At 57.7% G+C, this 12,634-nt stretch overlaps 1 protein-coding gene across 1 annotated transcript; it reads right to left on the reverse strand.

Moving 5' to 3' along the window:
• Positions 1-112: 112 nt before the first annotated feature.
• On the reverse strand, positions 113-11,679 carry LMAN1L (lectin, mannose binding 1 like; the record flags this gene model as incomplete). Its single annotated transcript, XM_081048489.1, has 13 exons — positions 113-245; positions 1,786-1,913; positions 2,527-2,650; positions 3,430-3,497; positions 4,713-4,864; positions 5,154-5,286; positions 5,888-5,943; positions 6,693-6,813; positions 7,189-7,288; positions 8,698-8,756; positions 8,862-8,969; positions 9,076-9,230; positions 11,505-11,679. The coding sequence occupies 13 exons, from the start codon at positions 11,677-11,679 to the stop codon at positions 113-115; spliced, it is 1,512 nt and encodes a 503-aa protein (XP_080904615.1).
• Positions 11,680-12,634: the final 955 nt, after the last annotated feature.

Here is a 12,634-nt window from a genome sequence, read left to right on the forward strand (position 1 = left end):
GTAGGAGCTGGGCACCCAGAGGGAGAGGATACTGGCCTAACCCTCCACCCCCCAGACACCAACTACTTCCCAGTGACGAAAAGTAGACACTCCTTCAGGGCTTGGAGGTAGGTCATGCATGCATGCTGGGGGAGAGGGGCTGCCTTCTCAGACCCCGCAGGTCCCTAGGGGTGCATGGCGCAGGGCTCAGGGGAAGGCTGCCTGTGCGCAAATAGTCCTGAAGGCTCTTGTCCAGCTCTTGCTTGCTGCCGGGGAGAGGAGAAGATGGTTACGTGGGCCTCTGCTTCTCTGGGCCTTTGAGACCAGGCTTCCTACACTTCCTCCATGCACTGCACAGCCTCCCCTGCTCTGGGGTCTTCTATGGTTCCCTTGGCCTGCCTCATCAGGACCACACTTTCCCCCGGGCATTCAAGGTCTATTCAGGTGGCTCCAGCCTTACGGCCACCATTGTACTCCTTTGTTACACATAAGCCTGTCATCATTCCACCTCGTACCTTTGCTGTTCTCCTCACGTGGAGGTCGTCCCTTTCCTACTCTGCTTTCAAAGCTCAGCACACTTCACTGCTCCTCCAGGACCACCGTGGCCCACATTGCTTCCCCTTGTCTTGAAATTCCATCACAAGAACTGTCAGTCCCATTTCTGAGCTTTTTAGCACATCCTAGATCTCTAAGTGTGTCACTCATTCAACAAACACCCACCGAGCAGAAAGTGACCTCTTTCCAACCTCTGTGATTCTCTTTGCCCATTTTCACAAAGTGGTCCCACCATTTGCTCTGACAGTATTGAACTTGCCACTTTTTCTCCAACACATTGTGTTTCTTTCATGCTGCTTCCATGCCTTTTCTCATGCTCTTCCCTCTGCATTTATGCCTTTGCTTATCTTGTCAGGTTGGAAAACTAGATGCCTTGATGACCCCTATCAAATATCGCTTCCAGGTCAATTCCATGACCTCCCCAAGCTGGAGCCAGTGCTTTTTCCTGTATTCTTATAGATCCTGAGCTTCCTGCCACCCTGGCACTGACCACATAGGGTGTAACTATTAGATACTTGTCAGTTTCTCACACTCGAGAGTGAGTTCTGTGAAGGCAAGACTCAGCTAGGACCAACGGTTGAGTGCCTATTAAAAAAGATGGGGGTCGGCCCGGTGGCTCAGGTGGTTAGAGCTCCGTGCTCCTAACTCCGAAGGCTGCCGGTTGGATTCCCACATGGGCCAGTGGGCTCTCAACCACAAGGCTGCTGGTTCAACTCCTCGAGTCCCACAAGGGATGGTGGGCAGCGCCCCCTGCAACTAAGATTGAACATGGCACCTTGAGCTGAGCTGCCGTGGAGCTCCAGGATGGCTCAGTTGGTTGGAGCACGTCCTCTCAACCACAAGGTTGCTGGTTCAATTCCTCGAGTCCCGCAAGGGATGGTGGGCTGTGCCCCTTGCAACTAGCAACGGCAACTGGACCTGGAGCTGAGCTGCGCCCTCCACAACTAAGACTGAAAGGACAACAACTTGAAGCTGAGCTGCCCCCTCCACAACTGAGAGTGAAAGGACAACAATTTGACTTGGAAAAAAGGCCTGGAAGTACACACTGTTCCCCAATAAAGTCCTGTTCCCCTTCCCTAATAAAATTTTTGAAAAAAAAAAAAAAGATGGGTTCTACTCTGGGCACTGCTCATTGCCAGCTGGGGGACCAGGCAGGTCCTGGGCCTCAGGGCCCTCTCTCTCAAATCAAATGGCTATGTCCCAGAACCAAGCCAGGTAGGTGTAGAAAGTGCTGCCTGTGGGAAGGCCCACCTGGAGTGCATATAGCAGAAGAAGGCCACAGTCTGGATGAAAAGGAAGACCAGGAAGATGTAGGGCTGCAGACATGAGAAGGCCCCTGGGGACTGGCCAGCTGGGCGGGCGTCCTTGGCTGCCGCTTTCTAAAAGGGAAAGTTCTAAGTTCCTGGATCAGCTTCTTGCCCAGAAGGAGGGAGGGGACCTGGAATCTGGGCCACTGTGGCCTCTGTTTCCCTCTCCCAGGTTTGGGGCACCCTGGTTCTCATCCAGGGGACTTGGAGAGGGGGCAGAGTACAAAGCAGCCCCTCCCCACCAGCACCCATGGCTCCATCTCGGGGAATAGCTGGGGAGGCCTGGGGCCCGGGATCATCAGGGGGCTGAAGGTTCTTGAGGCGAGAAGGAGAAACAGAGCAAAAGACAGGGTAATGGTGAAGGCAAGGGAAAGAACAAGACGGGGCAGGGGTGTGGGGGAGAGCAGGCTGCCCTGAGTGATCTTGGTCACAGCTCACTCCCGCTTCTCTTCTGGTCATTCAGGGAGTGACCGAGTGGTCTCCAGGGCCCTGCTGGCACTGGGAGTCTGCGGGAGTCTCCGGAGAGCAGAGAGAAGACGAGAGCTGTGTCCCTGTGTGCACGTATGCAAGCACACAGGTACAGACAGGTGTGCCTGTCAGGGGTCCCAAGGCGGGAGGGCCTGGGGCTGCAGAAGTGTTGGAAGAAGGGGGCTGAGCCCCACGGTGCGCCGTCCTCCCCCCTCACCTCCAGGCCCCGAAGGTCCGTCTGTAGGAGGCTCAGGATCTGGGCCAGCTCTGAGAAATGATGCTTGGTGCCCACAGGCAGGTAGAAGACGTGGGCTCTTGAGGCCACGTGAGCAGCCGCACCCCTGGTGGGGAACGGAAACCAAGGGAGAGGCCTCATCACCCCGTCTGGTGGCTCTCAAACCCTTTAACAGTTCCTCCTCATCCCCGGCGCTAGCACCTGGGTGGACAACAGGCACCATCCATAGAGCCCCTTCTTGGGGACTGTCCTTACCCCAGCCCTTCTTTCTTGACTCTGAGACAGCGTTAGCTCAGAGGAGGGTGTCCCTAAAGCCCAGGCTCCCTGGGCTCTGCCTTACATGCCCAGCCTTCAGGGGATTTAGCTCTCCTCCCTCATCCCGCCTTCCCACCCCAGCCACAGCATCTAGCCTCAGGCCTCCCACTTCCCCCCATCGAGAGGAGCCCCTGCCCCCAGGGCTCTATGCTGGGGGCAAAGGGAAGTCAGGGACCCCCTACCACCACTAGGCCTGATCTTGGCTGTGCTCCCTCCAAGAACCCCCTCAAAATGTCCTCTCCTAGGAGCTGTTCCCGAGAAAGGCTCAGATTCACTAACCCTCCCTGGGGTGGGAATGTTGGGTGTGGGCCCTCCCAGGGACAGTTACTTTTAAACTAGGACTTTCAAAACTTTAAACTTGATTGAATTTAAACAATTAAATTCAGGTCAACTCAATAAACCTAACGGCCCCCAGCCTCTCCCTATGTGCCAGGCTTTGCGCTGGGTGCTCAGGAAAGGATGAAAGTAATCAAGGTCTAATAGAGGAACTCCAGGCAGAGAAGCAAGTTGGTGGAGTAGGGCTTTTCCTTCCCCTCCCCCCCATGACCCCTTCTCACCCTGTGCCCTTACCTCATCTCTTGCAGGTCCTGGAGCAGAGTCTGCTGGCCACAGAGCAGGGTGCTAACCTTGGCAGAGTCCTGCAAGAAAGCCAGCCTCTTTTTCCTTATTAAGGAGGGCACAGCTCACAGTGGCCCATGTGGGGATAGAACCAGCAACCTCGGTGTTATCAGCACCGCGCTCTAACCAGCTGAGCTGACCGGCCGCCCCCAAGCCAGCATCTTCTCTAGGGCCTAGGCTTTGGCCTCTCTTCTCAGAGTCCTCCTTCCCAGGGCACTGCAGCCCTCTTCCTTCTAGAGGCCTTGCTTACCAGATGACCTGGCCTTCCTCATTATGGACATGGAGTTTATCTGACCCCTGTCCATCTCAGTTTCTGGATTCCCCCTCCTCTCAAACCCCTCTCCTTGAGGGAGGTTTTCCCACCACAGTGGCCACTCCAGGGCTTTCTCAGAAACCCTCCACTTTCTAGAAGTGTTTCCACCCCTGAAGGAAGCACAGACACAGCCCAGTCCCCTCCGCTCCCCTTCCCCAGGGCACAGTGCCCACCATCTCCCAGTGAGTGGGCCCCAGTCTTGCTGAGACCTGGAGAGGTGGCAGTCCCTCTCGGGGGTGGGTAGAATCTGGCAGGAGGAGTCCTGGGCCTGGAAGGAGGGTCAGAGGGGCCTCGCCTTAAAGTGTGGCGTGCCTGCTCTCTTCCCCACTGCAGCAGCCCAGCCTCAGCTGCTCTGACCTTAGGAAACAAGATTCAAACCTCGAGCCGCCAAAGCCCAGCGAAGCGCACAAGAGCCGCTGGCCTCTTCTGCCCAGCATCTAACATGGTGACTGAGTTCGACTCTCAGGCCCCAGGCTGGGCATGCTGTGGGGCCCAACTCCCTGGGGAGAAGCCAGGATGGCAGTGGAGAGGAAATGACGATTCTGGTGCATCTGAGCATTCACAAGCCGTATGGGAATCAAGTCACATGTGGAGCTACATGCACTGCACCCAGTCTATTTTTGTCACTTATCTACAGACCCCTGTCCAAATACCTGGCGTCTCCTCTCCCAGCACAGCGGGGTGGCGCCTTGGGCAGACCTAGCTTGCTGAACACCCTCCTGTCTGGCAGGTCCAACACATCCTGTGACCTGCAGCATTTCACCCCTGCCTTCCTTTCCCTCCAGACCTTGGGGGACAGTGGTTCCCAAGTATAGTGCTTGCTCCCCTTTCTGAGCCCAGGGAGCCCACTGGTGCCATGGGACCCCGTGCCTAGGGAACTCAGCCTCTCCAGGCCTGCATGGATGTTTGAGGAGCCACTCACCCAGGTACCCTCAGGCCCGGCCATGCCTGGGGACCCCAGCTGCTTCTTCCATTGCCTCTTAGCCTGGGCCAGCTGCTCGGAGAGACCCTGGAGCGCCTGCAGGATCTGGCTGTGTCTGCCCAGTGTCTCCTCCAGATCAGGGATCCTTTCCCCTAGGGGTTGGGGCAGAGATGGGCCAGCCAGCCAGAGGGGGTGGGGCAACAGATCCTGTCTATTGCGGGCTTCTTGGAGAGGGGTCCAGAAAGGCATGGCTTCTGCCTCCAAGAGTGTCCCCTGGAAAGATGTGTTTAGGTGATGGGGTTGGGAGAGGACAGAGCAGGGGCTTGCTTAGATATGCTTTCTACCTCCCCATCAGTTAAAGGATGCCTGAATCGAAGGGAAGAGGGTCCTGTGATACTCCGGTGGGCCCCTGCCCCACCTGCCTGCTCCCTGGGCCCCTACCCTCTTCCCGGGCTTTGGAGCTCAGCTTTGGAATCATGCCCTCCCTGGTGCCCAGGTCCAGCTTTGCCCGCAGTCCTTCCAGCTGTCTCGCCAGGCGGAGCTGCTCCATCTCCAGGAAGGGGTGTGGGGGAGCCTGGAGGAGGAAGACAAAAACTAGGGCCTGAAACCTGTGAGAGATGCAGGGGTGAGAGGGTCATACCGGGCCCCCCACAAGCCCAGTCCCTCTCCCTGGCCAAACGTTCACCCCAGCCAAAGAAGAGCCCTGGTTCCCCCTCAGCTCAGCCGCCAGACCCTGTGTTTCTGGGCCTCTGAGCCTTGCTCCACTGCCAGTCCCCGCACGCTTCCACCCCACTGGGGCCTAGACCCCAGCAGCTATCTCAGGCCTCAGGCCTTTGTCCACGGCCCTCGTGCTGTCAGCTAACCGCCTCTGTTCCTTCCAGCTTGTCTGCTGTCCTGGCTGGTTAGGACCCCCTGCCTGTATGCCCACGGTCCCCAGCCAGCCCGGGAGGTCCTTGAGGACAAGCCCTGGCTCTGGGTCCCCTTCGCCCCCAGCACGGCCCAGCACAAGGCCTGGCCTGAGCAGAGCTCAGAGAGCAGGTAGACATAATGACTGGACTGTCAGGTCCGAAGGCACCATGACACAAGCAGAAGCATCTGGGGTAGGGGCCCCTGGGCCGGGGGAGTGGGGCCTCTCCCCAGCCTTCCCCCTAAGGTGGGCCCAGGGCTGACATCACCTCTGGACCCGGCTCCCTCAGACTGTATGTCAGGAAGGACAGGACATCATGGTCATCTGGAAAGGGGGTGAGAGAAGGGAAGGTAGGACCTGCCACCCAGCGGCCGGCTCACTCACTCAGCCCTCACCCACCCCAGGCTCGGATCTATTCCAGGCCTCAGGCAACTCTGATGCTTATCTTACTTCGTAGGAAAAGCGTGAGGGCCAGACAAGCAGGCGGGTGGGCTATGACCCCCCATCCGCCTGAGGTGGCCCCAGTGAGTAGGAAAATTGGACAGTCCTGGGCTAGAGCCAAGGAAGCAGACTGATCGTCACCCCCAGGCTCAGGCCCTCAGAGCATGGCTGCTACTGGCAAAAGCCACTCCGAGGTGGCCATTTCCTCAGCATGGCTCTGCCCATGTCACTCTCCTCCTCAGAAACCTTCCATGGCTCCCCAGTGCCCAGTCTAAAGACAGAAGTGTTGGCATTCACGGACGCCTTCTCTCTGATTGCACCTCACTTTCCAGCTGTGGGTCCCTCCATGGACTCTGCTTTGCCCCATTTCCCTAAATGTCCTGCATGGCTGCCCCTCTGCCACTTGTCCCACAGCTCCCAGCCAGGGGCACTTATGGGCCCAAAACTTCTTGTGTTTTACCCTAGTTGAGACTTTCAACAACTCTGCAAGGCACATAGGAGAAGACTCGTGACTTGCCCAGGTCACATGGTGAGGAAATGTCTGTCCCCAAACCCAATGATCCTTAGAAAGCGTGCCCAGGATGATTCATTAGGCACCATTCCTCTGCTCTTACCTGTCCGCAGGCCCTCACCTGCCAGCGTGCTGGTGGCTGCTGCGACCCCAAAGAAACCTCCAGGGGCCAAAAGCAGGGGTCCCACCTCGACGCACACTTCATCTGGGTCATTGGGCGTGAGGCCGCTGTTCAAGGACACCTGAAGGGCACAGGGGAGCCAGCCCCTTGCAGATGGAGCCCCCCCTCTCCCCTGTGCCCAGCAGGGGTTTGACTCTCTGGCTGTCCTGGCCCTAAAGGGAGTCACGCAGTCACAGGGCTTGGTGGCAGAATGTCGTGGAGAGCTTGGCACACCTGGTGTCATGCTAGCCTCACACGTATGTGCTCTGGGCCAGTCAGGAGTCTGTAGGGAGGAGGACCAGTGTATGTGTTCCCACAGGTGCTAGGGACCCTGTGTGCTGGCACAGGCCGGAGTCTGTTGGGTCGTGGGCCACAGGTCACACAGCCTTTCTCAGCTCGAGCCTGGAATCTGCACACCTCACCAGGAGGACCCACAAAAGCAGGAGTGTTCACTCACGTGTAGCCTCTGTCCCCAGTAGGTGAGCCGCACTCTGAAGGGGTAGGGCCGGTTCCGGAATTCCCGGTAGCAAGAGCCCAGCACCCGACTGGCTCCATCCCTGTGGGGGCTTGGAATCCAGCCAGGCCACACAGGACCCAAGGCCTGGCCAGTGGGGCAGTCCCAGAGGCCGTTCTGCCCACACCTGCAGCGCCATATCCCCCAACTGAATGACTGCTGTGGGGCATGTCCCTGTGTCTAGCTTAGCAGAAGAGAGAGGGGCAGGAGAGCAGGCCATGCCTGGCAGAGTCGGTGACTTGGGGTTTACAGAAGGGGCCAAGGGCCTCTCCATGACTCCTCTTCCCTAGGGGGACAGAGCCTGGACCCGCAGTGGGATTCCAGCCCTCAGGCCCCAGGCCTACCACCTTCTCCAGCTGCCCCACCCTCCTTCCCGTGCCCTAAACTCTGGTTCCCCTGCGCCTCTGAGTAAGGCGTCTCTTTCCTGTCCCTCTGCCAAGCTTGGATTGCAGTAGGACAGACTCAGGCCGACAGCACGAGGGGTGTCCTAGGAGCTACGGCGCCTGCCCTGCAGGACAAAGCAGCAGGCTCTGCGGTGTTAGGAGAAGGGTGTTGAGCCGAAAGGTCCTTAGTTTCTCTGGGCACATGGACACAGACGCTCCTCACAGTGCCTGCCACTGCCCCATTCACCTCAGAGGGAGATGGCACCGAGCAGGGGGAAGGCAGCTCCCAGCAGCCACCGGCGTGTGCCTCCTAGCTGACCTTGGGAGTCATCTCACCTTCCAAACTTCCACTCCCCCATCTTTAACGTGAGGACAATAATTGAAAGCACTCATAACGTTGTTAGGAGAGTAACTGAGACCGTGAATCCAAGTGCCTGGTGCCGCCGCGCATACGGCAAGCTCCACCCCGTAGTGTCGGCCATTATGCTCGTTGTTCCGGGCTAAGTTGTTTGCTGAGAAACTGATGGACTGGCCTAGCTACTGAGGAGGCAACCAGACTGCAGGGGGGGAAGCCATGTCATCTGGGAGAAAGCGAAGGGCGCTGGCAGGCAGGCAGCTGGCACAGGGGAAGGACATGGCCCCTTCACAGGCAATTCTGGCCTCAGATTTCAGCTCTGTACACAGCTGTGTAACCTTAGGCAAGTGACTTCACCTCTCTGGGCCTCATGTCTTCCCCGGTCATTGGAAACTAATAATCCCCATTTCTCAAGAGTGTTGGGGAGCAGATGAGATGATGTGTGTGCAGACACCCAGCACGCGCTTCGCCTGCGTCACTTTACTACGCCCACTAATTGGAGGCTCTTGGGCTGAATGAATGGGGGAGTCAGTGGGGCAGTTCCCAGGAAGAGCAAGCAAACTCTGGTCCTGGGCCCAGAGGAGGTGCAGCGGGACTGAGTGGGAGGGAGCAGCCCTAGGAGGGGCGGGCTTCCTGTCAGAGGCGCGGGCGGGGACGCGAGTGAGTAGTGTGGGGACAGTGCAAGCATGGGGGTAGGTGACGGACGGCCCTTACCGAAGCAGCTCGGAGTGGGTGTGCCCATCGCTGGCCAGCACACGGATGGCAGGGCTGCCCTACATGGGAGGGGACGGCAGCCTGAGCGTGGGCAGGGAGAGGCGTGAGGGTGCGGGCGGGAAGGAGGCTGAGGGTGGTGGTGTGGGGAGGAGACCACTGCTCACCTGGGTGTCTTGGGCTGAGGAGTCAAAGAGGATCCCAACGCCGTCCCCCGAGGCCAGACCCCCCAGGACGGGGCCGACTTCACCCCTGCCCCGGGTGTACCACACAGCCTGCGGGGCCTCAGCTCCTCAGCTCCTCTGCAGGACACTGACCCCGGGCTCACCTGCCGCCTCCCTGCCGCACCCCCTCTGCTGGGATTTGGCAGAGGCCACTCACCATGCCCTGGGCTCCCCGGCGCCCCAGCCCGGTCACCCTCATCTGCATTTCCACCTCCCAGCCAGAGAAGAGGACAGGGGCCCTGCTCCACACGGCGCCGCTTCTGTTCCGCATGGATGGGGCCAACCGCACTTCCTCCAGGCCCAGGATGGCGTCTGTGGACCAGGCAGCTCAGGGCCTGCACCCCACCTTCCCCTTTGCCCCATTATTCTCCCTCATTGGCCTGGCTTCTCTCTGGGAGGAGGAAGCAGGTAATATTAAGGCCTGCCATTAAATACCATGCCAGCTGGTCAGATGCAGGAATCCACTGAAGAAGTGGGCACTGGAACCACCGAAACTGGGCGCCTTTGCCAGTGGAGGACAACAAATGCCAGACCCACACAAGAGCAGCCTGCCCGCACCCTCACTGGGGCCTCACAAGCCTGTGAAGACTGCTTTGTACCAGACCCCCCGCTGACAGAGGAGGAACCGGAGGCTCAGAAAAGTTAAGGAACTAAGGGGATTGGAACTCAGCTCCACCTAACTCCAAAGTGCAAGCCTCTTTCACCAGGAGAGAGCTTGAGACCAATCCTTTCTTTCTGAGACGAGGAAACCGAGGCCCTCTGAGGGAAAAAGACATGCCTGAGACACAGCACACAGGAGCGCCTTTGAGAGAATAACCACTGGAGGGCTCCAGTGTTCCAACGTGAGGCTGGAGGCTTCCTGGTCGGGGGGCTAGAGGGCACTCCAAAGTGAGGAAAGTGTGAAAGCAGAGGTGGAACTAGCCTGCCGGACTGGGAGGAAAGGGGGAAGGATGGAGCGTGCATGTGTGTGTGTGTGTGTGTGTGTGTGTGTGTGTGTGTGTGTGTGTGTGTGTTACCAGTGGGGGAGGAGGGGGGATGAAGAGGAGAGAGGAGAGAAACTGAGGCAGGCTTGGCAGGAACCAGAGGGAGGGAGATCAGAGACCCCACCCCAGCTGGCTTCCTACCCCTTTAACCTGCCAGCCTGGAACCTGGCCCAGGGCCTAGTCCCTTGTCCCTGCCAGGACTTTCCATGTACTGCTATTCCAACCTGTTTACTCAGCAAAGGTCAGGGCTGGGGTGGTCCAGGCTAGGAGACTGGAAGGCCAGAAGTCCTGGGGGCCCTTGGAAGTCACCAGTGCCTCTGAAGTGACTAGCAGGGGGCAAGGATCGCCCACTGTGTACTGCACTGGTGGCTTCAGCCTTATGTGGCTTGTTCATGGGACCCCGCCCCAGACTGTGGGCGCCTTAAGCCCTGTGTCTCTGGGATGGCCCCAGGGGGACAGGGGAGGGAGTCTAATAAAAGGATGGATGAATGAATGAATGAATGAATGAACGAACAATGAACATATCTCTGGGTGATCCAGAGCCTCTGCCTCTGCTGCCCCACATGGTCTGTGACACCCCCAATTTGGCCCATAACAGTGAGTATGGTACAGGCTCTGCCACCCCAGTGCTGACGCGCAGCTTGGCATGCTGCTGTGAGAAACAGCCCCTCCTTTGTTTACTTCCTGTGCCTCTGAGGACTAGGCCAGGACCCGTGATAGGGCCTGTCATCTTAAAGGGATATTTGTTCTGGTCTCAGTAGCTCTGTTTCTCAGAACTTCCATCTCATGGACACAGAAATACACAATGGATCTGCTTTCTATCTTGGCTTTGCTGTTAGGAGGCTCTGAACCAGATCCATGGCTCAACTCTGAAGGGTGGGCAGGCCTCACAGCATATGTTTTGGCAACAAGCCACATTCCTGGACTCATTTCATGCCCCGACTCCAAGCCTCATTCTTCTTGCTCACTCTTCATTTAAGGTCTGCTCTATTGCATAGGTCCTTGTAAGTCCTCAACATCCGTTTTGAAAAAGATTAGGTAGAAGACAGACTCTTTGTAGGTCCCGGTTTGGAAGGCCCTGAACACAGACGTGTGGGCTACGACGCTCAGTCTCGTGCCTGCTTCTACCCAGCACACATACAGGCCATGGCTAGGGTACCCCTCCAGGCAGCCCTTGCCCCTGCCCCTTGTCATGGATAGCCACACGATGGAGCCAGGAGAGTGGAGGTTTATGCTGGCCCCGGTTGCCCTGTGCGTGTGTCTGGCACTCAGCATGTGAGCCTGTGCGTGTGTATTCACAGGTCCAAGAGGCAGGGATGGGGGTTGAGAGCATCCTCTGAGGACAGGCAGAAGAGAAGAGAGAAGCCTTAAGGCAGAGAGGAGAAACTGCAGCTGGTGGATAGGGCTGGGGTGTGGTGTGAGGAGACGAGCCTCGGAGGGATCCTGGGCCCCCGGCACTGCCTGTCCCAGGCCTGGACCCATCTTAGGCAGAGGCTGGAACTGGCAGGCTCACCCCCCACCAAGTCCCAGCCACCCTGAGTGGTCAGCTGCTCCAGCACTCTAAGGAACCCTGGGCATGCTCGGTCCCCACCCTACCCCTCACCTCCATGATGGCTCCAGAAGGGTATTCCAGTCCCAGGCAATGCCAGCCTTGGTCCTTTGAAGCTGAGCTTGTACTCAAATCTTCGCTGAGGAAGACGGCCCCCTTCAGGGCTGTTGGGGGCCAGGAGCAGGAGGAGAAGGCAGAGCAAGGGAGTAGGGCCACAAACCGCAGGCATTGTGAAAGGATCTAACGTCCCTGCCCAGGGTGGATCCCTAGCTGGGTGGCCAGGGAGGGGCTCCGGGGAAGGGCCAGGTGGGGAGGAGGGGGGTGGGGACCGGCTAGGAGTTGGTTTCTGGCACTGACTTCTCCCTCCTTCCCCACACAGACATCCTGTTCCTTCCAGGCCTGACCTCAGGCCACGCCCCTCCCTTACCTGTAGCCTGACCAGCTGAATCCCTGACCTCTGACACTTGTCCCATCTGAGCTCTGCCCACGCTCCTGAGTTCAGGCCACCTTTCCACCTTCCCTCAGCTCCAGCAGCTGAGCAGCTTCAGGAATGACAGGGACAGGCTACCCTTCAGTCACCCTGGCCTCTCCTCTGGGCTCGGGACAGGCCTCCACACCCTGCCTTTGTCCTGCAGACCGGTGTCCTGGCAGTCTGGCCACCACCCGCTTCACCCTCCCTGTCCTGCTCTCTCCCCTGTAATGCTCAGCTCTCGCCCATATTCCCAAAGACGCATGCCACCAAGCAGCCTGGTTTCCTCAACAAGTAAACTACATGAAAAACGGAAAGAGAGCAAACAAGTGCCGTGTTTGGAGCTTAATTTTAACCAACCAACTGTGGGAAGAAGTGAGACAATTGGGGAAATTGGAACAATGGATGTCTGATTAAATTAAGGGATTATTATTAAAATTTTCAGGAGTAATAATGTATTGTGATTATATTTCTAAAAAGTCTTGTGTCTTTTGGAGAAACGTGTTAAAGCTCTGGAGTAATTGCTATAATGTCTCGCATCTGTTCCAAATTCCCCAGACTTGGTGGCACAGCACTGGCCTTGAGTTAACTGTTCAAGTAGGATGGTGGGGACATGGGGGTTCATTATGTTCTTCTCTCTACTTTTATATGTTTCATAATTTCCAAAATAAGCACATTAAAAAAAAATAAGTCATCTTGGGGGTGGCCCGGTGGC

The sequence above is a fragment of the Rhinolophus hipposideros genome (genome assembly GCF_964194185.1).
Source record: "Rhinolophus hipposideros genome assembly, chromosome: 5".
In the NCBI taxonomy this organism is placed as follows: Eukaryota; Metazoa; Chordata; class Mammalia; order Chiroptera; family Rhinolophidae; genus Rhinolophus; species Rhinolophus hipposideros.